Below are 26,984 nucleotides of genomic sequence, written 5' to 3' on the forward strand. Positions count from 1 at the left end.
AGGAATAAAGCATGTCAGGGATATCAGAAATGTATGCCCATGTATGTCATGAAAAACAAATATATGCGTTTAATACTTAATATGTTAACATGTTGTTTATTATTATTGGTTTATTATTTTTTTGTATTATTATTATTTATATTCTATTCTATTTATATTCAATTATAACATATAATATTATAACATATTTTAAAACTTCAAAATAAAAAATGTCAAATGATGCAGGCATGCAGTAACTGTGGAGTGCATACTGTTCAGAACCTAGACTATGTTAGTCCTTATAAGGGCTGCTAGCAGTATGCAAGTGGTGTGTACAGGCTGGTGCATCACACTGAGCTGCAACTAGGAACTCATCATTTCTTCAGGAGTACCTTTCTATTAATTACCAAAGTTAATTGGTTCATCATTCTGGCAAACCAACAAGAAGAAGATTTAGTTCAGAGAAAAAAAAAGTAAAAAACAAAAGTAATCATTCCTCTTTCTTGACTTTTTGTTACTAAAGTTTGAGTTTCTGTAGGTGTCACTATTGCCTTTGTCTGTTCGGGTTAAGCTGCCCAGTTCCTCTTCCTCTATCCGAAAAAATCACTGCTGTTGTTAATGCACATGAATAAATGGAGTGATGCTATGATAAACAGCTGTTGAGCATCACCAGGCAATAATCCATCCAACGTAAGAGAGGACATATAGTTAGTATTAAAATGTATGAAAATGTCTTGCCATCTCTTTGCTCTGAGGATTAGAACAATAAAGTTGTGAGTCTATAGGGTTGATAAGATGAATTCCTTCGCACACACATTGGAAATTAAATAGACAGCTTGGGAGCAGATTTCTCCAGGGCGTGTCCCACTGTGAACTCACTCGCGGTGTGAACGGGACCTGCTGCGGATCTGACAGTTCCTTCATCCCTTCGAAAACGGCTCTCCCATCCCCAGTAGAACACGCCCTCCTCAAACCTGCTGCATCCCACGCTTGTCTTTTGTTTCTCTCACGCTCTCTCGCTTTCAACTTTCTCCCGATAGAAGAGCTCGCACATCCAAAGAGGAGGGACTGCAGCGCCGCACCGATGACGTCTCTATTATTAAGCTCGGTTCACTGTCAGCGAAAGAATTTCCCTGAGTTCACTTCTGGACAACAGGGGACCATGGGCGTGTAGTGAACCTTACGAGAAAGTAAGAGATCCAAAATATATTTAATGTTTTCGGGAGACGCTGAGCGACTCAGTGTGCACCTCCAGCTTTTGTGCAGCTCGTTGCTCTGAAAACAGCATGAATACCTCAAAGAAGGTGACTCCCTAAGAAAGAAAGTCATTTAACGGGAAAGGACTTCTGTATTTGGACAGCTGTGTAAATGGCAGATTTGTACAGCAGAGTAAAAAAGTGTGACTGCAGGTCACCGTGGGGAATTCACTAAGCCAGTAAACCGATGCGTGTAATCCTACAATGCAAGGGTGAGTCATGTGTCTAATCAGTGGCACCAAACGACGAGTTTGGACAAGGGCCTGTGAGAATAAGCACATGGGCGTGTGTATAAATGCGCAGGTCCCTCTGTGTGGGTGTGTGTGTGTTTGTGTGTGTGAACGATACGTCACGTGCCAAGGTATCAACCGGTCTCTGCTCGGCAACAGATGTCTCCGGCGATACTTTCCAGTTCAGAGTAAACTCGCAACGCAGCACACTGCCTCACTTATGGGAAGCATGACTTCTATCAGGCTAATTCCTGATTCCGAGGAATAAAACATGCGATGTCAAGGATGGGGTCTGCTACCGCTCTGATGAAGAACAGACTCCGCTGCGCACTCGCTCTCCGCTTTTCCAAAGCTCTTGCAATCTCTGAGTGCGCTGACGGATCGCCAGGGCACATCATCACGAGGGATTTCTAGCAGGACACTTTGACGGGCTGCTTTAAATAGTCTGCGGCTGTGTTTACCGGCTGCGCTGCTTATTGGAGATCCCCCCCAACTCAACCGACATCTGCAGTTGTTTTCTGTCAGGATCCATTATGCACTCACAAATGATAAGTGGGGTAACGTAAAGATGGGCCAAGTAATGAACTGAAGAGGAAGAGAGGCTTTTCCTGAGGCCTGTCTGTAAGAATGACAGAGAACTAGACTGAGAGACTTGGAGAGATGCCGTGTGGTAAATCATGTTAAAGATCCAGACACCAGGAACTGAACGGGCAATGCATGCCAATCTGAATGTTCCTGTTCAAGTAACTTAGTAATGTGATTGGTCAAGGCTCATTGGTAACCAAAACATTGAGCTGTGAGGGGAATCATTTGGTTTCACTCAATGACAGGGAGGTTGGTGTCCCGCCATCTAACTATTCTAATATCCAGCGGGGGAAGTCGGCTTGTTTGTAATCTTTCGAAATACTTAGAAAGTTAAAATAGCAGCAGTGCATGTCAGCATTAAGATCAGTTCAGCCAAATTACAACAAAAAAAACATTTATCCCTGGTGGGATCTTGTGATTGCAGAGCTTTTGAAACATCTGAGCTGAGACTTCTGCTGATCACAAATATCACCCCACTCAACTACAAGTTTACTGGAGTCTTAAGCCATTGTGCTTATTGTGTTCTTGGATGCATAATTGCAATCAGATGCAAAAAGGGGCAAATTGCCAAACCTTATGAGTGTGTTTGCGCTATGATGTCATTAGATAACATTAGCAATATCCCACGGGGCAGATAGAGGTTCCAATTGATGCACAATTTACGGTGCCATCAGCGACCGCAATCCATTCTGTATTCATTTGTGTCAGTGTGCAGAAGCTTGACAGTGGCCCGTGATGTGGTTCAGCGTGCATTGCACCCTCAGTTTAACATTTTGCACCCTCAGATGCAATTGAATTGAATATTGAATATGAATGCCAATTGCAAGGTGGAAGGCTCCTGCACTGTGTGGCCATCTCCATGCTCACTTTCTATTTTGGTTCATGTATGGCAGTGTGGCAAAGTGCAAAACGGCTATGTGAAGATAAATATATCAAACAGCAGGTGTGGTGGATATTAAATACCATCTCAGTCAGTCAAACCACAGGTCTCATAGTTGGAAAAGAGGCGATGACGCACCCTGGTAACTAGAGGTCTCCATCGTATAAAAGCAGAATATCGAGTTATATCAGTCTGACGTGTGTAGATGTCTGAATGGTTATACTGTAGCAGCCTGGTGTCATTTTCAGATGATTTAATGAAGGTAAACACAGTGAATGGCCACTGTGTAACGGCTCTGCACTCTAGTGCGGCACTTTTCAGGGGCTGCGGATTTATCAACACGTGTGTCCTGCTACCTTCTTCAGATGCTGCAGGGGTTTCATGAACTGAAGGAGAAGCTTTCCGTACAGTAAAGCAGCTGAAGACAGCAGATACTGATAGAATCAACCACGTTCATAGATCAATGCAGACTGATTTACTGACTTTCCTGCTTTAACCACATTAAAGGTTATTTTCTGCACCCATTGTATTACTTTTGATACAAAGTAAAGGGTTAAATAATATAAAACTTTTTAAAGGAGTAATGAGTAAGTTTGATGTAATAATCTTGAGTATTACAGCTGCAAACTGTGTACGTGAGAAATTAGTTGCAGGGTCAAGTGAGGAATCAGATGACTGGTATGTATATCTGAGAGCACTTCCAAGTGAATGACTGACATTTTATCACACTGTTTCTTAAACACATCATTGTTATCAAAATCATTAAAACATTTACACTGTTTTTACAGGCGCAATGAAGGCTCCACATATTGGTGAATCAGAGCCGATCTCCCTATAAAGCTTCTTAAAAAACTTGAGCTAAAAAAATCAGCCTTCATATTTGTAGAAGTGCACTTAATTGAAAGCAGAGCAGCGTTAGATGGAGGACTCCTTGGAGGTGGTCCTCCCAAAAGAGATTCCCTTTCCCTCCTCACAGAGGAAAGGCGTGTTGGATTACAGCTGAGCGGGCTGGGATTGGCTCGGGGCCTCAGATCGGCCAACATGTCGCTTGTTCACAGCCTTGCTTTTATCTGACACTTCCCATTTCACAACACACTGTGTTACTCTGAGCAGAGGATTATTATATTATATTGCTGTCATACAGCGACTTTATGGAAGAACGTCTCCGGAGAGGTTACGGGGGAAAGCCATAAAACAATGTGTCTAACGGAATGTATGCGCACAAAGTTCAAGTGATTCTTTGGAATAATAAATGACAGAAATACAAAATACAGAAATGGTGTGAGTGATCACTGTAACGTGCATAAAATCTTTCCCAAGACTCAAATGAAAATGGTTTTAAAAAATATGTCACTTTTCATCTTCTTGACTGACACAGCCAAGCTTAGCCTGCTTTGCTTTCTTTCATGTCCATACGCAAAGCCAACAATCCAGTCGGCTGAGGGTCCAGCGCGTGCTGATACACACCTGGCAGTCGTTAGCCTCCTGAACTGCAGTTCGATTGGCCCGTTGCAGAGGTTAATCACCCTGACCAATGGTTCGCTTCCTACTGCAAGGCCACAGAGGTGTCTGGCTGAGACCCGCTTGACTTCTCTCTTACCGCTGGGTGACATATAGCTCCATTGAAACACATAGATGAAACAGTACGTATCCTATGGATGACTTACTGTGGGTTAGCTGTAGTTTTCAGGGTTTTCTGTATTTACGGAACTGGCCAAGGTATATGAATAACGTTTCTGGATGCAGTGAATAGCACAGTCGTCTTCTTTACGTCTTGTGTTCATTAAAAGAATATTACAAACTCGGCATGGGATGTGCACGGCCCAGGACAGGAGGGCTCTACAGCAGGTGATTAATATCGTCCTGAACAGCGTTGGTTGGCTAGCATCAATAAAGCAATAAACCCCCCCCCCACTAGCCACAGCCTTGTCACGCTGCAAGCTTCTTACTTCAGGCTGTGAGACTCCTTAATTCATCCTCCATCCTTCATCATATATTATAGTGGTTTTTGTTATGTAGCAAAAATAGTACTACCAACTGCATTTCATCGCGCAATCCTGTGTTGTACAATGACAACAAACAAAATCTTGAAATTTTTTGTTAATTTCAAACACATTGTTCTTCTGATCTTTTTTTTCTGTCCTACACAGCCTGCAGCTTCGATGCTTCATCTCAGTATGATTGGAAATGGTGGAAGTTGAAGCTTTCAGGGATGGTATTCAAGACATAACTTGAGATATCTCAGATAATCTCAGCGTGAGTCTTGGAAAATAGAGGAGTCCCTATGTTTTGGAACCCAAATATCTGCCAATTTCTTTACTAAATCCTCACATGAAAAAACATCGGAATGAGATCTGATTCCAAATTGGGCCGTTATCATGTGGAGAAATCTCGGGATTTAAGAACTTGGCTGTCCAAACAGGGAAAGATATTGAATAAAGATGTAATGGATCGTTCAAAAATAAACATATAAGTCATTTTCTTACAGCAGGGGGCCTTTAACGGAACAAACGAAACATGGTTCCATGTTAACCTCAACTTGTGTCTACGCATATATTCAACTGCAGTGAATGTATACCTCAGAAAATTTTGGAAATGATGGCTCTATCTGGTGCTCAGGGTACTTCACTACATCTTCCCATGCATTTTAAGATGCATTAAACATACTCACACATTTCCCCTCTGGGAAGTAGTTAATTTTAAGTTCTTAATCCCAGAAAAAATATTGACATGGTCAAGCTTTGGGCATAAATAGTAAAGCAAAGGATTTTTTTTAAACAATGTTGCATGTTTGAAAATATATGATTTGAGGTTTGAGTCCACATCACAAAAGGTTTCAACATGTAAACATTTTATGTATTTCAGTCAGATCTTTAAAATATAGATGTATCTGAAAGCATTTTTTATGCCTGATTAATGACTGATTAACGGCCCTAACTATAACAATTTTAATCAATTTTGTACTATGCACTATATCTGCCTTCAGATTATCTTGCATGAGGACTCATGAAACAACTGTGAACATTAATTAGAAGAACAATTGTACTAAATGCCACTTTAATTGCCCTTCTCCTCTAAGATGAAGTCTACTACTTTAACATTTACTCTACAGCTATTAAGTGGACCTCTAGTCCAGTTACAGTCAGTAACCCACAGGAGGTTAGCCAACATTCAGATAGTTTACATGCACTTACTTTGAGTATCCTGGTTATTTTCAACTTTCTGTGCTGTTTCCTAACAATTATTGTCTTTGAATCCGTAATTTTCAAATACATCTTTATGCAGACGATACTTCTTTATACTTGCTCGTTCTGTTCAATAAGCTGCAAGAAGCTCTGCTGCTTTCACTCTTAACACACCTCTTTAAAGATTGTTACTGGACATATTTACAATATACACCACTGTATTGTGTAAGAAAAGTTCAGATGATCTTTCATAACTAAGAGACATTATAATCCTTGGTATTTATCTACGAAGCCTGTGTTAAAACATTGTATTTTAGAAACAATAACAACTCTACCTATAAATCTTTAACTTCATGGCCATTCTCAGTAATCACTGTTTATCTGCATGAAACTGTTTATCTAAGCCAACATTGTGTATCATTCAGTTCAGTTTGTTGATCTGTCTTTTCTTGTTACGTTATTTAGTTTTGTGCAACGTGCAATTTTCTTCACTCTTTACTTTCATAAAGGTTGCCTTTTACTTTCCTCTTCTATTCACACTGATATGTAGCACAATGCCAATTTGTGCAGCAAAGAAACTTTGATAAATGAGGATAATTAACTGAATGTGTTGATCTGATGGCTATCGTTAAAAAAATATGCGTAGGTCATCAAATTATATTTGGTTTTATTATTTTCTTTTCTGCAACCCATGCTGTATCGCAGCAACCAAATTAGATTTGATGATAGGGGATTGTATGTGTTGTTTATAAAGACAGTAACCTTTGCAATTATAGTGACCCCAGTCACAATGAAGAAAACGACTCAAGAGCTCATTTCACAATATTATGAGGTTGTGGTTCAGTGGGAACTTTGTAGCGCTGGTCAACCCAAATTTATCCCTCAGTGTTGTCCACAAGATTTGTTCGTTGAATTTTAAAACAACATTACTGATGTCAGCTTACACTGTGCAGATGTAGCCGGTGTAGCTTTCTTCTTTTATTTGGCTTCTATTGCATTGATGTATGCCTCTTGATCGGCTGCTGCTCTAATGCTCTACTTCTAAGAGAAGTTCTGCAAAATCAATGCATGTTGAGCATGCATGACAGACACTTAAGGTGTTTTTATTTAATACGGTTTGGCTAAGGTTACAGTACAGCAAAAATGTTATATTTTCTTCATTATCCATTAATCTGTAAATTATTTTCTCTAATAATAGACTACTTGTTTGGTCTATATAATGTAATTAGATAGTGAGCAATGCCCATCAAATTTTACAAAGCCCAAGTTGAGATACTCAAATGTCTTGTTTTGTCTGGCAAGCATTTCAAAAACCCAAAGATGTTCTGTTTACTATCATGGAACACTATGCGCTGGCAACACAGAGGCATGTCAAACACATTCATCTGCGCACACTGCGATAATACAAAGCAAAGTATCCCTTTTTTAAGCCCTTGAAGTTAACAGTGTTGGACAGCTTGAACTTATCGGTTTTGATTTGCTGAAGCAAACGCAGGATTGCCTTCGTAAAAAGACAACACAGGCAAAAAATAATCGTATTGACTGAGAGAATTAATAATTTATCCCAATATCATTAAATTGGGGGAAAACTGTTCACAACCATTGAATTATCTCTGTTTTTGAGATATCATAGAAAATAATCTCGAAGGGTTCCCATTATTACAACTCTAATGAAAACATGAACGAAATGGAACCAATGTACTGAAATGACACTTTATTTAAAAAAAAATTTCAAGTTATTTCAATCATCTGATTACTAATGAACTGTTTGAACAGTTTTATTAAGCCAACAATAATTAGATGACTGAATATAATTGAATGGCAGGTCCATACTTAAAGCATATTGGTAATAAATATGACATGTATTCCATAAAAAAATGACTTCATTTATGAAAGATTAGGACCTTATATTTTACAAAGGAATAATTGCACACCTCCCACCCTCTCTAAAAGTTGAGTCATTTCTGTTTCACAGTATATATAGAAGAAACCAAGAAGCTGGCAGCTAGACAAACCTTTCCTGGCAATTCCCAAAATTCAATTATTATACCTGGTTTCCAAGTGGTCTCTTTGTCTTGTTTATGTGCTTTCCTTCTTACAGCCTGTATGTGTGTGTGTGTGTGTGTGTGTGTGTGTGTGTGTGTGTGTGTGTGTGTGTGTGAGACAGAGCAAGAGGCAGATTTACGACACCAAATGTTCTCTAATGTTTGTCTGATTCGCACTGACGCAGACTGTATTCCAGTAAACCACCACGGAGGACAGAAAATAATCCCAAACCAACTGAAAGGCATATCGCGTACAACTATCTCTTAGGTTTCAGAGCACGAAATGTAAATCGGAGAACATTTAAAAGCAGGTCGGTGCCAAAGCAGAAAACATGGCAGTGTCGGTTTGTTTTGGGCCCCACCATCTGGTTTGTTTTGGCTCGTGTTTCAGAGGAGCAGTGTGTGATTATCATACCACAACTATTTTTCAAGAACAAATCTATTTCTAGAGATCAGTGTGTCGATTGGACTCATAAACAGCATGAGCCTGCATGAAAAACAAGGCTGTAATGGCCAGGGATGCCCTTTGCCTGCCGCAGCGGGCCAAAAACAATTATTGTTTCCTTAATTCAAAAGAACAAAAGGTCAAGCGTGGGATGCTAAAAATATGCTTGAAAACCCCAAAAAAGGATGATATGAAAGCAGATATAAAAGTGTGTGTGCATGAAAGGGATTCACACAAGGAAAGACACAGTTCAGTATGTATTGAGGTTTGATTCGGGCCTGCACTCTACATATCAGTGGGCCTTGTACACAAGCCTGAGGTCAGCGCCTGTGCATTCAAACCAGAGCCAGAAGTAGAGACTAAAGGTACAGTAATAAGAGATGATTTCACTCAGTCACACAAAACCTCAACTCTGCGTTAAATTGAAAACAAAAAAAACCAACTTGATCTCTTCTGCTTGATTGAAATCCAATCCATTTCAGTCCTCAGAGAGACCACAAAGACCACTCCAGGTACGAGCTTCTCAAGATGGAAACCTCGTAAAGTGAAACCCCTGTCATCGCATGACAATTTAGAAAATTGGATATTATGGCAACAAGCCCCCCCCCCCCCCCCCCCCACACACACACACACACACACACACACACTGTAGGGAAACACTTGTGTGCGAGGAATGGAGGAGTTGAGGTAAAGGCTTTCAAGCCACAGAATCTCGTTCCTCATTTCGTCATTCAAAGCTGGACGCAAGACATTTCGCAACTAAAGGGACCTCTTATCAGAGAGAACCAGCCATCCAGTGAAAACTGCAGAATTGGAGATGTCAGACCTTCTCCCGAGAAGCCAGCAATTGCTCGGAACTCTGTGGAATTTGCAGTAGTTTTCCACATCTGAGAGGGCCAAGCAGCTGCCATAGTTTGAGGCCTGTTATCATTAACCCCCACAAAAGAAAACAGAAACCTTCGCCCCCGCAACACGCAAGGACAAAGCGTCAATCAAAGGAAGCGAGGAGACGACGACAACCGATAGATTTGGTTAGGAAGGAATTTGTGATGAGAAAAGCTTCGCCACAGACTTACATAACCGGATCGACATGATTGAAGTGTCTGGAGAGCTCACAGTTGCTAGCCATGTTTATAATATTAACACTTTCGAACATTTTGTCCTTCCATCGAAGTAATGTGTCCTTATATAATTCCTTTCCTCCTTCCAATGGTGCTAGATTAAAGGCTAGATAAAAGTGATCCCCCAGGTTCTTATAATTCATGACATAAATGTTTGTACCAAATGTCATGGCAAATTCAACCAATAATGGTTGAGATATTTCAGTCTGGACCAAAGGGGTGGACATACCAACCAACCAACCAACCAACCAACACTGCCTTCGACAGGTTATTTTAGGATTTAATAATTTATTCAAATTTCAGCCTGAAGTCGGTATAATTTTAACATGTGATGCAGAGATAAGTTCAAATCAGAGGATGTATACCAGCCACTGTAAAAAAAAAAGCTGTAATGAGGACGGACAAATGTTGCTGTCTGAGTGTGTTCCTTGGCCTGAAGAAAAAAAAAATTCCCTCGTCTATGTCGACCAGTAGCTTCATATCAGTCGTCTTACCTGTAGTTTTGTTTCTCACCGCCGATCTGGAAGCGGTCATATAGCGAGAAGGCCTGGTGTCCGTCCCAGTCTGTCAGTTCTACACGGAGGGCGTACTGCCTCTGGCTGGTCAACTGGTAAACATACTCGTTCCCCAACCAGTGCTCTGCAGGCAAGCTGCCGAAACCCTGGAATGAAAGGAAAGAGGAACACAACAATCAGTGTGGGAATAGTGCAGAAAATCCATTTTTGTAAATCATGGACTAGATATTATCCACTGCTATCTCCAGTCTTTTCTTAGAATGATAACATCTCATCACTAGAGGACTGTGGAATGGATTGGAAGGAATTGTCTTAGTTATTCATTGATTTACATTTTGTCAATCGGATATTAAACCAGAACAAACTGTTCCTGATAATAAATAATGTATCCACCAGCAAAAATGTTTCTGTGCTTTTTTTTACTCATAGCTTCCCAGCATTCTTTTCCGTTCCTCCAGATCTCAGTGAATAAGCCGCACACATTACTCCCATCGTATATCAATGTGTTTTATGCAGGTTTCTTAAGCTTGCCTTTGGCTTGGTCCTCCACGTGGATAGACTTACCTACCTATAAAAGTTGTCTAAATTGCTACCAGCTGAAATAGACACACACCTTTTTTCCATTCCTGTCTTCCTCTCGAGTCACCCACATGCTAAACTCATTATTACTTTAAGACTTCTTTCCCAAAATATATACTGCATGCACGTGACACTCCTTCAAACAACTGCAAAAGTTTGCATTTGATCAGAGTGGCTCCCGGTCACAGGCAAAGTGCTTCTGACAGCGGCAAGAGCAGTGGATTGCAGAGGGTAATATTGAGAAGCGGGATGACATTACAGCTCTGACAGGACAGTCTGAACCGCTCCATTAAAGATGGGGAAAGAGTGTGTGTGTGTGTGTGTGTGTGTGTGTGTGTGTGGGGGGGGGCAAAGTCAGGGAGAAGTCTGTGTTTGTTCTGAGCGTGTGTGGTGATGAGGAATGGGAAAGAGGGAAAGTAAATATGGGGCATTCCTCGAGCCTTAGGCATGTCCTGCCGAGTGGGTGGAAGAGAAAGTGACTGGGGCCACAATTACTGCTTTCTCTCCCTTTTCTCTCTCCCCCACTCTTTCTCTAGAATTGATCTCACTCCTGATGGGATGTTCCCTCCCGACTTGTCTTCCAGCTCGGTCCAATGCCACCTGCTGTGAGTGCGGAATATATTTCAAGAAACCCTGGCCGCATTAAAGGTTTGGAGCTCCGTCGAGCTCCGTGGTTGTTCCTTAATGTGGTTCCGGTTCTTCGCGATCCCTCACACGCAAACCCGATCAAAATCACTCAGCTCAGAGGAGATGCTTTGTCACATTGTTGGACTGAGCTCTTAGTTTGTATTTCGGTTACACTTGCTAAAAGCACTTTGTCAGGGAGGAGGATAGTTGTAAACACTGAACACTGCAAATGTCAGGAACTGTTGCACATGCAAAGATGAACTAGAACTACTGAGAGAGTCCAATCCTTTACAACAATACAATACATCTGAACCGTCAATGTTTGTGTTGCTTTGGTCAAGTTTGCATTCATACTTTTAACTTACTATTTCAACAGTTTATCTATTATTTTATTTTATATATGTATATATTATTTCAAGTGTTTATTCATACTTTAAGCTAACTATATAAACAGCTTGTACATTTTGGGCCTTTTCGCAATCTTGGAACCCATTGGCTATTGGTCTGACATATCTGGGCCAAGACTTTGTCCTTGGATTAACAATTTTTCTTTTAACCTGCCAAAGCCGGCTCAAACGTGAATAGTCAATACTACACGGAATACAAACAGAAAGCAGAATGCTTCTGATACAAAAATCTTGTCCTCTTTGCCTACAGATTCACATGCAGATATCTGTTCATAGAGATTAGCCTTTTCACACCTGAGAGTCCGAACCAAGGTTTGCGTATTTGTTACACTGTATTCATTTGATGAAGTTAGTTTTGGTTTCACATTGCAATTATGCAAGCATTATAAAAACAACTATACATGATATATCTACGTCCTGTCGTCATCCCTACACTTGCAATTGATTGTTTTGTAGAAGGACTACGTTGCACGAATGTAGTTGGATCAATGTCAAGTTTTGACTGTTAACCATTCATGCTTCAGTTTCCAACAACTTGCTAGCAACGTGTGAAGTTAATGTGTTACAAGTGACTCAGGCTGACGGTCAGCTCACTGCTTACTGTAAATTTACTAGTTAACTACATGAGCTTCCCTCTTACCCCTTGGAAACTGCACAAGTACCCCCTGAGGTGCTTATAGAGGCTGGAAAGCATCGCTCTACAAGTACCATTTTCACATGCTGATAAGATGGAAGAGTGAGTTGTGAATATAATTTGCGAGGTCCACTTGTGATGTGTGGTCTCCTGGCAATGTGATTGTAAACACTCACATTACTGCGCTACATCCCCGTTGCCAAAAGTCTCTCCATGGTCCCACAAAGAAACAACACGTCAGTGGTTACCGAAAGATTTACAAATCCTCAAAGTACATTAAATATAAAAATCTGTGAGCACAAGCCTCTGGAGACCAAGAATGAGAAAATGACTAACACAATCAAACGCCGTCGATCATCTCCGAGCTTTTCAAGGAGACGACCAGCAAAACGCTAAGCTATTAGATCAGCACTGTAAATGTCGGCCAAGGGTCTATGAGTGTGCCCAATGCACACCCTGCTCTCTATGACACCTGGTCAAAGCTTGGGGGGTTTCCACGTCTGTCTCATTACCTCCGCCGGCCTGTTGGGAGATCATGCGGTCAGTCGTGCGGTGATTCACAACAGGTCTGAAAACACTTTTTATTTTATTTTTATTTTATTGACTGTTTTATGCCGTCATTGGCTGCCGACTCCTCACTCCTATGAATAAACGGGTCATGAACTACAACCGCTTGAGTAGCAAAAGGCCTTTCCGATTTTCTGTTGCAGGACACATTTGGCCCTTTGTCGTGGCTCAAAAACTGACATCCATAGAAAAGTTTGGTCCCATTTTGTTATGATCCATGAAAGTTAGGCGCTGTATGAGATAATTAAATCCTTGTTTTTTGTTTTTTATTGCCGCCATCTTGACAGTGAGATTCAATATGTCTTTGTTTGGAAGGGGAAAAGGAGACACATTGCACTTTTCTAGTTGGTTCTTTCTTTTCAGGCCTCACATATCGTTATTGTCTTTATTTGTCATTTTTTCATTTCTTTTTTATAATTCAAACCTTTGACAAGTGTTCAGTCACAGTTCAGTGCTTTTACTCAATCTAACTTTAGATTTCCTCCGATTATTATGTCCCACAAACTTAGAAATCCTTTCCCATTGACTAGAGGTTTGTACATCAAGAGCAGCGGAGACAGGGGAAATAATTAAACGGGAAACACAAAGCAGACTACAGGGGATAGAACGAACACAGTCCATTTGACAATAAACTCACAGCTAGTGGAAGGCATACACAGGTGACTCCCGCAGCAAACACAAGCAATGCAACTGCCAGCAATAATAAATCCAATTCACCGCCGAAAAACGCAGCTTCGGCTCTGAAATGTTAACACCCTTAACGCAAATACGCATAGATTTCTCCCTGATGGCAAACAGATGACACACCTGGCACAGCGTTACGGAGACTAAACAAATGTGTTGTTTGCAGATTTAGGTAATAATTTCCTGTTGGAAGAAGAGGAAGAATAACAACATGTCACTGAAGCCTTGGCTAAGGAGCGGAGAAAGTCTCAGACACCCTAGACAATATTGCTAGTACAACGGGGGAGCTATTGCTGAGGAGGAATGACATCTGGATCGGCGGATCCTGCCTCTTTGCTTTCACCATGTTCAATCAAGGCCAAAAAAGCGTCCGCCATTTGTCATAATCCGTGGTGTATTTTTGAAACAGGATGTTTTGCTCATCGTACAGTTTCGTAACGGATATTTGAGTGTTTTATCTTCATTTTCTGTCTGTGTGTTGACTTACTGTCTCGTGTTTAAAAGGACCACCATTATCTTGATTTGAATGGATATGGATGAGTGTCTGCAAGCCAGACGAGTGTGTGTGTGTGTGTGTGTGTGTGTGCACGGGTTTTGTCTCGTCTCACCATCTTGTACTCCTTCCACGTTCTCTGGAAGTCCACACTGCCGTCCTCTCTGCGCTGGATGAGCGTCCATCCACCGCCGGCTGTTTCCATGTTGCAGTACACCTACACAATTGAAAAGAGAGAGAGAGCAAAGGAGGGGTGGGAAAAACCAATGGATGAAGGTAATGGAACAATGACAGCACTCATAGGTCTCTGTGTGAAATTTATCTAACAAGCTGAGGAATTCAACATTCAACGTGACTCAGCGGCATTAACAAACAATGAAGGGTCACTTGGACAATCATTTAGTTTCAGACACTCCTTTTTCCCAGCTTTCATGATGAATCATCTTGGGAATGCGACGTATCTGGGTCCTCCTCAAACTTAATCAGCGTCTCCTTATCCCATACCGACTCCCCGGAGATGTTCCTCATCAGGCGGCCTCGTTTCTGCAGGATCAAAGTGGAGGTCCTTGGTGTAATGTGGCCCTTAACCTTGGACCCGATTGTGTGTAAGCTGATAACACAGGGCTGGTGCTCTGTCTGCAGCGTTGCTCTTTGTTTTGAGGAGACCCCAGGGCGGAGTGGAGAAGGTCCCTCACCTCAGCCAGCCCACACAGCTGAACACACATGAACGCGGCCTGGGTATAATTAAGGCAATGCCCTTGACAGAGTCGTTTTCCCCAAGACGAGCTCATCATTCATGGTGTTCATGCACAAACTTACTTATGTACTGACATGGAAAAATATAATGTGGGATGAACACAAAGCTGGGAGTGTGGGAGCTGCCGAAGACTTGGCAGGTGTTGAATTTACATGAACGAACGTCTAGCGTGAAGACTCGACTAACTAGCTTCGGATAGTGAAAGTTAGCCAGTTATCTGCCACCGAGAGGTTTGAAGCTCAAATGCTTCAAACAGGCGCAAGGCCGGATGTGCGTTAACGTTTGGTCGCTGCTGTATGTCGGCATAGTATTATGTTCAATTTCTCATGTTTGTAACAAACCAAAATGCATGAAAGTTGGTTCAGAGAGAAACGCAACTCTCTCAATACACATTGTACTTCTTTACAAGTGGTTCTTGACCACTCTGATATGGCATACGCAAGTCCAGTCGCAATTCTTTTACTAGGTCTTGAGGTGGGTAAGTGGCGGTACAGCTTTCCCTGAATATCGATCCCCGCTCTCATGCTCACAAGCCCATGCAGAGGAGTAGATTTCTAATTTCTGCGAGTAGCCCAGCAGCACCAATCTTGACTTTGAGAGACAGAAATCCACACACAGAAAAACCTTGTGCCGACCTCTTACCTTATTAAATCATCACTCCCATCAATCAAGCTTATGTAAGCACGGTGTAGAGGTTGAGAACACACGTCCACACACACTTGCACGATTGTCACCATCGTGATCAGCTCAGTGTCCAGTTTCACAGTCCCCCCCCCCCGATAAACTCCTGCACTCACAAAGCTGCCAAGTGTATTTTCAGCTTTCAGGATTCCCTGTAAACCTAATGTGAACGAGCGACCTAAAGGTGATGAAGAGGCAGATATTTTTTACATTACAGTGTAGTTGTGAGATATTGTGGCTTCCCACCTTTTTGGTCTCCTGAGGGTTGATCTGGATGGTGTAGACTCCGCTCTTATGGAAGCCGGCCTGGTGGAGGTCGGCGCAGTCACGGAACTTCTTCTCTTCGTCCACGACCTTTGTGCTATTAGGCACAACTGCGGGTAGAAAATAAAACATGGAAACAGTGTTAAGCTATCTCAAGTTCTGCAAATAAATGTCAAGCACTAGCAAATCTACTTGCGTCTGTTGGGTATTGCTTTTGAGTTTGAGTGTTATGCTCGTTACTTCAAAGGAACAGTTTGACATTTTGGGGGAAAAATGCTTATTGACTTTCTTGCTGAGCGGAAGGTGAGAAGATCAATGCCATTCTGACATGAGACATTTTGTTGCTACACATGCCAGCTGTCTGTCAGAAATGTGAGACGAGCAGTTTTAGACTTTTAGACTGACGGGGTGCCAAAGCTCAGGTGTGAAAACACTTTGTGATAAATCAGGGGATCAAATAAACACTTAACACACAGGACAAAGACAAATAAGAAAACGGTGTTGTAAAAAACTGTTCATTCGACCCCTTGTGAGTCGGACAAGTATGGGAATCATAGTTCTATAATGTTTTATGAAGTCACAAATTGCGAACATCGGGTCAATTTATCTCATTTCAGAGACGTACATCTCAGAGGAGAAAACATAAAAGGAGTCTGAGGCAGAAGCTGATCGGTGAGGTCTCACTGCGAGTATCTTGTAACGGCCAGATACAATCTGAGGGCGACTAACTTATTAGCAAGAGAGAAGCAGTTCATCGACTGGATGATCCCCCGCTCCGAGAGAAAGGCCTCGGCCTTTTGACGGGACCAGCTGCATCCATTTCCATCTGTAGATAATTATGGCGGCACTATTTTGAAACCAAGCAAGGGGCTAAGGACAAAATACTACAAGCTATAAATTTCAAGTTCCTGTTATAACAAGTGGTTTGTATTTACCTTGCAAGCCCTTGTTATATTGATGGAAATTCCTTCCGATTTTCCTTTTTTTCTCTCTCTCCCTCTCTCTCCTCTGTCTTCTTCCCTTTCTCCTCCCATATGAGGCGTTCATCTAAATTTTCACACCATTGTTTTTATTGTTGGAAGAGTTAGCAAAAAGAAGATGTCAGGGAAAAGTGAAATGTGTCATGTGTTGCTGAGCGCGGAACATCCCGGTGGAAGCAGGGCGCTTATTTTGGTGTTCTATCCGAGCATTTTGACAAAGTATTGAGTGTCGGCGACAAGAATCTCCTGCTGTGACAGGTTGACAGAGTGGGCCCTCTCGCCCCGGACTCTAATACAACAAAGAGCGGCCCTGTCAGGCGGTAATTTACCCCAAGCCGGCAGACAGCGGGGCACGTTTTAGAGGCCGGGGGGGGAGGAGAGATCATTGACAGAGAGGAGCTCTCTGGCATTCGATCCGCAACAGTGTGGACAATCATTTCACAATCGCTTCTGAGATCTCCCTCGGTGGAAGAAGACTGTCCGCCAAGGGACGCGACGCTCGAGTGTCGGAGCGGCTCCCTTGAAACAGCGTGGTGCCCAGCTCTGCAAATATTATTTATGTCCCAATATTTATTTACAGAAAAATATTTTGTGGTTCAGCGGGGACTCGTATGCAGTAGGGGGTTCATGTGAAAAGACCGGCAGGGCTCGGGTGTTTGCATAAATCAGTACCCTTGCCAAATGAGCCCAAACACTCGCGCTGAAGAGAGCGAGTAATGGAGCTAAATGGACTGCCGTAGACATCACTGCTCCCATGTGACTATAATCAGTCTCTAAATGCCGCTGAGAGTTTAAGTGATCCCATTCCGAGATCCAACGGATATTCTCTGGTGTATTCATATGTGAAGGATGCAAAGCACTATGAAATAACACCAGTTCATTCCCACAGTACACTTGTCAACAATGATGTGTAGTCCTTGTTTAGCATGCAAAGAGGATTGTGGTTGTTGTGTGAAAACGCCTGGGTAATTTGTACGATTCATGAGAGTCACGTAATGTTTGTTGAATAATAGAAATCGTACAATATCTAAATAACAAAACTACCAACTTTCAAAGTTTAAGTAAGTTTACCAGTGAGTAGAGTTTAGTTGAGCTCTTCCATTTGAAAGACCTCCTGTTTATGTTTCATCAGTCTGCCTTACAGTTCATTTTGACCTAAAATACCAGGTAAATGCAATCAATTAACTTACCAACTGTGATGACTGGGATTGCTATCTACCGCCTTATTACACGGCTCTAAAACACATTGCTCCATTTAAGGGTTTTAACAGACGTGTGCAAACAACAACATATAATAAAACAGTCTAGCTCCCTCTGCGAAAATAAAGGTTTTAGGAAGGTCACCGAGGTGAGTCGCAATAACTGCACGCTTTACAGCGTCTTTGCAACAATACGTGTCGACTCATTCTGCTGGTCGCTGAAGCATAAAAATAATCATATGCAGCAGTAAAAAAATTGGTCTGGTTCGTAAAGGGATGTCTAATGAAGTGGTTTACCGTACTGTCTTGTTGAGGCATTACAACCCACATTTATTTTGTTTAATTCTTTTTTAAGGCTTTTTTGAGTGGAGCCCTGAAATAATTCCACTTTGTTTGACTTCTACTGAGTAAGCGGCTGTAAAAATGATGAATGCCATTCATTAAGTGGGATAATAGAACACTGTAAAACAAAATCATATTTAGCAGCCAGAAATTTTTGAACGAGTGTTCCGAAGCTGATGTCGATTACCGTTAATAACAGTACGTGGCTCATTGCACCCTAATGAGGTTTGGGTAATGATTACAACCTAAACAAGAGCTGCGCTGTCGCATATGGCCACATCAAACACGTCGGCCCGGCCCTCAGTTTGCACTGGAAGCCTTGATTTTAGGAAAAGCCATACATGGACAGCCGGGGGAAAAAAAAGAAAGTTCATGGAGATTTAGTGTTAAAACTCCCTTTTCTAAGTATCCGTAATCTTCCCCAAAGCAAAGTCAAAAATGATTTGAGTCCATGCTTTAGAGGAAATGCTCGGGCTCAGTTTTCAAAACAGCAACTAACGCAAGCAGACGCCACTCCATGGCATCACATGCTAACCCTTTCCTTAAATGAAAACACTAATCCATTTCTCAAACAAACAAAAGCCCTCCCCTGAACGTGGAAAAAAACAAGAAGAGAGAGCTTTGCTGCTTCTGTGTTTGTCGGAAAAACAAGGGGCAGTGCGCCACATGATCGGTGAGGTCTACCTACTCCTTCGCCTCCTTTGGACGGGGCGTCCCCCAGGAGCTATTACAGTTTGACTTATTCAGGCTGGGGTGAAGAAAGCGGAGACCTCTGACCCCCCGCGCGCCCGCCTCAGCCTTCATGGAAGAGGAAAGGACCAACCACAGAGCGGCGGCGGCCACGTTCCATTTCTATCGCCTCTCATTAAGACAGCCACCAATCACGGACAGCAGGGCCCGGCTGTGGTGGCCCCCGCTCCTCCTGACCCCGCTGACACTGGAAATGGCAGGAACGGTGTCAAAACAAAGGCTAGCAAAGCATAAAATTCAGAGAATTTAATCAAACTTGGCAGATTACAAAGCCAGTAAAAAGAAGAGAGCCAGAAGTGTTGCATGTGGACACACTCGAACATGGAGATGATACATAACGACCAGTCAGGCAAAAGTGGTCTCAAAAGACCTCTGGTAATTAAATGCAACATACACAAATCCAGACTAAACAGATGGAGAGCGAGCAGAGGCCACCCGTGACCTTTTTTTGCATGGAACATTAAAATTACAAAAGGGAGCGGCGTGATAAATAAGAAGCATGTGTTATCATGTGCACTGGTTATCCACTCGTGACTCCTACATCCCTTCATATCCTTGTCGTTTCCTGTCTGTTGGGAAACCTCAAGGAGCACAGTGGGGTCTCGAGGCGTCTCTGCCGGAAATCCGCAAATGGAAATGGAAATGAAGTCGCATCCTACCTCCACCCCCCCCCCCCCCCCCCCCACCACCACCCCCGACACAGATATTCATGTCAAATCTCCTGTGACCGATGGGATTTAAAGCCACTGTTAGGATCAAGTGGGTTCGGCGATTAAATGGTTGAGAAAGGGGTAAAGGAGTTCACCGCGTTTGACTTTGCGTTGCTGTCGGGTCAAACATTGGGCCAAAAGGGAAATCCCTGGGTTCTTATTCAACAGAAGCGAGAGACTCTGAGGAATAAAAATAAGCCTATTACTTCGTAACCAGTCATGCTTAACGTTTCAGTGAAGCTGTGTGTGCAAAGACTTTGAAGATAAGCGTGAAAAGTGATATTTGCAACAAAAAAAAAAGAGAGCACCACGCTGGTTTATGAGAGGCACCGAACCTCTCTAACAGTCGACACACCGGGTTACAATAAGAACCGTGTTTCTTTCTTCATGCTGCTCTCAATGATGCAGGGTTTAATAGCCAGTGCATCCCTGTGTCTCTCGGTATGGGGTGAAGTTTATAGAACTGGTTGTCATCACAATTTCATGAGGATTGTAAACTCAAAGATGTTGTAGCTCTAACATTTTACCAGAGGAAGTAAGTATTCCAAAGCAAGTCGAGTGCTGCCTCGCAGTTTAAGACTGGAACAGCCGATGTGCAAATTTTGCTTTGCACATTGTGGTCTGGCAAGGGTCGCTAGGCATATTTTTGGGTGAGGGTCATCGCTAGTTTGCATTGGTTCAGGGGCTCACTGAACCTCTTAATGGCAGTAACCAGAAATGCATGTAAGGATTTAAATATTAGGCTTAGCTATATTATTTTATTATAGCACAGAACTAATCATTTATTGTAATGCCCTGCTCGATAATAATAAATATGAATGGTAAACAATCACTAAATTTGATGACTCATAAACACTCTCCACTGAAACACCATTGGATGTCCTTGATTTTGCTTCAGGGTTTCAAAATGAAACAAAACTAAAATCCGTTTCACACGAAGCACATATTTTTGTCTGCAAAATTCACGCTGTATTAAAAAGATATATATTTTGTGGGTTCTTATGAAGGCTTCCACACCACTGCGGAACATTTGCGCAGGGAAGAAAATTAGAATAAGACAGACCTCGATATTAACTGATTTCCACCTGTGGAAATATTTGTTTGATCAATGAAATCCTTTGTTCCAAGTGATGGCATTAGAGTTGTTACGATACCAGTATTGGAAATGCCTTCGATACAGAATAAAATGCATTGATCCAATATCATGTTATATCATTCATCAGCTCATTTACGCTACGCAGGAACAACAACAACACGTGTCACTCGCTACCTGATCTATCCTGCCCGATCGGTGATGCGCATGTGCAACTCTCAACAAAGATGAGTAAAAAAGCGAGATGGCTTACTCGTTAGTTCGTTTCCTGGTATTTCACTGTCAGCTGCAGGGCTCAAACAACTCTCAGTGACTTATCTTGGTTATCAGGCTTCTTGATTTGGTTAAACCTTTTCTTACACTTCTAATAGGTTGCGACTTTCTTGTCTTCCATCCTTAGCACCATACAAGCACCAGGATGTGCCTTAATTAACAGCATATTTACAATTGCTGTAAAAGCTCCAAACCTCTCAGCTTTTGAGACTTTGACTCCAGTTCGCCTACCTCCATCTTTGGAGCAGAGGTTGAGCAGGTTGTGGACGGTGTCCATCATCTCTTGCTGCTGTCTCTGCATAGCCGTGCTGTTCCCCGTGGCCCGGCTCAGCTGGGCCTCTAGCTCCCCGATAACCCCGCTCTGCCTCCCCACCAGGGTGTGGAGACTCCCCTTCTCCTGCTTCAGCGTATCCAGCTCCTCGCGGTGTCGCATCTCCATTTCTAACATCTTCTGCTCCAGCAGGCTGAGGGGAAGGACAAAAGGAAGACAAGTTTGTTACGGAAGACAGAGAAGTTGCTAATTATTAAGGTCCTTTAGGGCATCCAAATCCCCTGGAATGAGGTTTGTTTTTACAGATTTAAATGGATTAAATATTGTTTTGCAGTTTTTATTATGATAATACCAGTGACTTACTGATTATGTAACGTGTATCTCTTCCTTTTTTCTTTTTTTTTTTACAGCATTATAAATAGGGCTCAGCAGATTAAAGCTGAATTACTGAAATTCTTCCACTTTTGACATTTCTACTTCCTGCTGTTACTTTGTCATGGACACTGGTATGTTATTTCCCAGAGAGCGATATGGGAATACAAATACAAGAAGTGTGCATAACTACAAATAATGATGTCTGCAAGTTTGGTTGCTATGTGTTCCCCACACAATATAAACACATGCCTCATAGGTAAGCCCTTTCAGTACGTGTGAACTACCACTGTACAATCAGATGTCTGAAAGATGATATAGGCTGACATCAAATTCATTAACTGATCACATGTTTCCCTCTATTATAGATTTGGTAAAGGAAAAAGTACAGACAACACGTACAAGTTGGAATAATGTCATAATTGCTGAGGTTTAGGGGAATTGCCCTCAGAAATCCTTCTATGTAAGCCTCGAGAATAAGTATTAAAAAAAGTCAAAATCACTGGAGACTTTCAAATGGTGTTCACTTTTTTCCAAAGTGATTGCATGGAGTCTCTATGGGCACTGCAACAGGAGACGTGGACCGAACCCTTTTAAACAATACCTCATCTAAGACAACCCCACAGCACCAATCACTGTAAAAGGACAAGATTTGGAGACCAAAACATTTTAATATCCTGATTTTGCAACAACTACACAGTTGTCCAACATGGAAAGCCTAGCTTCCTATTATGCTGTTGTATATACAACTGAATATTGTTTTGGAAAATGGACAGAATATGAGAGCTGGTAGCAAGCCTTTCATTTTAGTCCCGCAATCCCGCAGAGAACAGCAATACAGACTGTCGACACATCATCTTTATTTCCTTCAATCTATCTCTGCTGCCGTATGAATTGTCCAGTGTGTGTGTGTGTGTGTGTGAGTGTGTGTGGTTATGTTTGCTCCAAGTGCTGTCTGTTTACCTGTTCTTGTCATGCAGCTTGCTGATCTCATTGGTCTGGACCATTAACTCTTTCTCCAACTTGTTAGTGGAGAGAGAATTTTCCAGCAGCTGGATCTCAAGCCTGGATGTCTGATTCAGAACCTGCCATGATAAGAAATACACACACACACACACACACACACACACACACACACACACACACACACACACACACACACACACACACATATATATACAGTAGATGATGTTATGCCTCTATATATTCTATATTAGTTGTAGTATTATTAGCCAATATAATAATGCACATGTGCAACAAACCTTAAAGAGAAACCAAGAAACTCAAGGCTGTATTTAAGGCTTTCTAGACACTGGAGTTAAAATAGAAACTTTGTTTTCATTTTGTCAAGTGTTCACCCAACACATGGTAAAACTTAGGAGATATTCATCTCTGCTATGATTAGCTTTTTTATTTTTTACTTTGCAAACAGTTATCTTTTTAGTGCTGCAGCTAAAATTGCCCGCCACTCACTTTAAAACTTTCCGTCATCTCCTCCTCAAACTCCTTCATACAAACACTGAGCGGAACCTGAGCCAAATGAGTCAAAGAAGGGGTCGGCATTTATATAGCATTGGTATTGTCTTTGGCCACTGCTCTGTAACCTTTTTGGGGCAGTTGAACATGGAATAGTTGAGTTAATGGTGCTTAAGATGGATCCTCTCGGTACGTGTGTGTGTGTGTGTGTGTGTGTGTGTGTGTGTGTGTGTGTGTGTGTGTGTGTGTGTGTGTGTGTGTGTGTGTGTGTGTGTGTGTGCATGAGAAAGACGTAAAGAGAGAGTTGAATGGGACACTAGCGAGTGTGTGTGTGTTTCTTGAAGGCGTTACCTGCGTCTCGACGTTAGTTAGCTTGCGCGTCTGTTCGGCCGTCTGAGAAAGGAGGTTGGTGCCCATTTCCAACATGGCTGCTGTGTGGTTGTGGACGGCAGTCTGCTGCAGCTGAGCCATCTCTGTCTTCATGCTCTCTTTGATGTAGTTTTCAATCTGCACCCAAAAAAAAATGTAAATAAAAAATGTTGCATTGGAGATCAGAGACATACAGAACAGAACAGAACACAGTATACGTGTAGGTTTGTCCCATTGATGTTAATGCTGAAACATTTTCAATAATAGGATCATGGAACTTTAATGGCTCGATTTTAGCTTCAGATCAATGTCGAGACATTGTAACTCAGAAGCCACAGATGCACAGCTGATTATAACTGGTCCCCCTGGCCTGTTAATGAGGCACTAGACTGAACTGATTTTCAACCCTGGTTCTGTGATCACAGTGCAGTAAAATGGTAAAAAGGTGGTTTATACTGGTTCACTGACATCAGGCAGTTTTCAACTTTAAGAAATAAATGAGCTGGCTACACTAATGCTTTTGAGGCATTGTTCTTGTCCCCACTCTTGCACATTCATACTAATAGCACGTTTTAAGGATGCCTTATAATGTACCTCAATCAAGATACAAAATTCTTTGACTAGAGTTTTAAAACATCCTGTGGTTGCACACTGGAGAAAAAAAAGGTTTCTTATGTTGCTTCCAACTGAAGAAATCCACACATTTGATTGGCTCTCAAGTGAAGAATGGGTTTAGTCAATGTGGGCACAGCCAGATGTAGGTGGTTAACTTTGGATGGAAGAGGCAGAGATGAACAGATATCCACAGAAGCGTGTCTGTAAAGAACTCTTTCATCCTTATCTCCAAACGCAAACAAACGACCAAACAAAGATGGAGGTTTGTGTTGGATACGATTCTTCATATGGATTAACTATGTTGACCGTCTATGAACTGTGCTCCGATTCTTTATATAATATTCCTCCCAGGGAATTGTTGATTTCCTTTCCTTTCCTTTACTGAGGCTCAAGTAGATAGATTTAGGTAATCCTATTAAAAGGCCTTTACACAGCTGGGGCGTTTTTGTGTGTGCGATTAATTCACACGTCAACATATTTTTCAAACTGTTTTTTTTCATTAATATTTTCACACAAAATGCAAATATTACACTGCAAAAAAACTACGCAATTTTTTTCTGTAATGAGGTTGATTTTTCTGAGCTTTTGCGACGCAAATAATGGTATCATCCAGTCACGTTGTGCGGAACTGGTTGAGTTGTGAGTGATTTGAGTGATTTGTATGAGTATGGTTACTGACATATTGTTTAATAAATAACTCGACTTGATTGGATTTTAAGTGTCCACATGCCTGAACACAGTCTGAGGTGATTCAATAATCGGCCAGGGGGGAGATTTTCAGCTTTTCTTTGGCTCATCGATGGTGTGTAACAGCCATGTTTCAGGAACACATCAGCCAAGACAAATCAGAGTCAAAGAGCACAACATCGCATGTGTTGGTGTCCTTAGCAACAGTTTCCGTCCTGTACTGTGACCGTGGGCCAAATTGAACTGCTCGAGGAAAATGCTTTGTTGGGAATTACAAGACACTTCCGCAAAAATCAGGCGGTGACAGCACAAGTCTCAATGAATCTCTGTAGGTTCACTTCACTGCTCTTATGACAGTCCTGAGGCCCGGTGATATGGCCTGTGATTCTAGTAAAAAACAGAAAATGTAGCCATTTCCCTGCTTTTATAGGGAATAGATAGATTGCAACATATCAATCAACCCCAGGCAGATCGATAATGACACGATGGATCTCTCTGCTCTTCTACAGACACAAGCAGCTCTCAGTCATTCGCACAGGTCTACCAAGTGGAATTAGCTTTTCAGTGCTTTATCCTCTCTTGGCAACAATACTAAAGTGATATGTAACATTTCTTCGGGCCGGATTTCAGGCATAACACCGCTTCCCCTAACTGCGAACTACACACGGCTGATATAAGTGTCACTTTCCACATAACCTCCAATAGTCTGGCCCGAGGAATTGGAAAGAACACAGTGGGACCTGGAATCAACAAAGCTCAAGTAATGATGGATTACTCTGCCTAATAATAAACCGGAGAATATGACTGTTTTTGGAAATGTTCTTTAGTCCATATAGAAGTGTAAAATCTCTGAACTCTGTGGATGTGTAGTTTTGTTACATCCTTCTAGGCCAAGGTTTAATAAACCTCCCTGCTTCATACATCTTACAGCAGCAGCTTTGCTCATCTGCTGAGACTATCGTCTTTGCACAGTGTAAGTCACCTTGAGAGAAAAGGTACCGAAGGGACAAACGGTGGACAGAAACTAAAGCCCAGCGGTCACCTCATGGTCTGTGTTGTAGGGAATGTGGCTTACTCATGGCTGGATCTGGTGGGGGTCATAAATGGAAAGTACCAAGGAGAAACAAGATTACGCAAACAAGCCCAATCATGTAAAATCTGCACTCGGGAAGCCGTAAAATGGGTCTTTGTGGGTGTCGGGCTATTTCGATAGTTTCTAACCTCGGCTCCAGTTAAATGCTGTTCTTTTCCAGTCACTGACTATCAAAAGTAACAAGTGTTGAAATATATTGAGTGAATGATGAGAATGCAAAGGTTGTGGTGTTTTATTTTCTTCGAAGACATGAGCTTACTATGCCAATGACATATTTTTTCCAGTATGTATTGTAGGTAAACCATTTATAGTTTACCTGAAACCGGAACCAATTAGGCTCATTTCAATTCATTTTCATCAAGAGATAGAGTCAAAAAGTCAATGAAATAACAAAACCAAGTGGGAATTTTGTCTGATACTCGTATAAAGTCTTCTCACGAATGGGAATTTGACGAGAAACAGGTGTCAGAGCAGAAAACGTGGCTTAAAATGTTTATGGATTGGTAAGCCTCTAGATGGAGCTCACCATCTCAGGGTTAACAAAAAAAAAAAGGGGTCACCTTTAACTTTACAGTCAGGTGTAAGCATCTAAGGATGATGAAGAAGCCACTGTGGCCATAAGTGAAAATTCTGGTGTAATCCTAAATACGCACCGTCACAGTAGAGTGAAGTCAGTAAATTCACTGATTGATGTTGGATAAACAGGAATATTTACCTAAAGTTTGCCAAGATTAGCCACCATGAGCCGATGGGTCATACCAGACCAAATAAGGCTATAGCTACAAAACCAGAGTGTACTAAAGACAGGAATGTTTTGTTT

General features: G+C 41.9%; 1 protein-coding gene across 1 annotated transcript in view; it reads right to left on the reverse strand.

Moving 5' to 3' along the window:
* The window catches only part of angpt1 (angiopoietin 1), a 55,933-nt gene that overhangs the window by 8,308 nt on the left and 20,641 nt on the right, over positions 1-26,984 (reverse strand). The window contains exons 3-8 of the mRNA XM_068711290.1: positions 23,752-23,907; positions 22,888-23,009; positions 21,513-21,745; positions 15,917-16,044; positions 14,348-14,449; positions 10,221-10,387 (exon numbers count right to left, since the gene is read on the reverse strand). Of these exons, the coding sequence (XP_068567391.1) occupies positions 10,221-10,387; positions 14,348-14,449; positions 15,917-16,044; positions 21,513-21,745; positions 22,888-23,009; positions 23,752-23,907 (908 nt within the window). The remainder of the gene's footprint in view (positions 1-10,220; positions 10,388-14,347; positions 14,450-15,916; positions 16,045-21,512; positions 21,746-22,887; positions 23,010-23,751; positions 23,908-26,984) is intronic.

The sequence above is a fragment of the Cebidichthys violaceus genome, unplaced genomic scaffold (assembly GCF_023349555.1).
Source record: "Cebidichthys violaceus isolate CVI_PGR_0920_01 unplaced genomic scaffold, fCebVio1.0.p SCAF_16, whole genome shotgun sequence".
Taxonomy (NCBI): Eukaryota; Metazoa; Chordata; class Actinopteri; order Perciformes; family Stichaeidae; genus Cebidichthys; species Cebidichthys violaceus.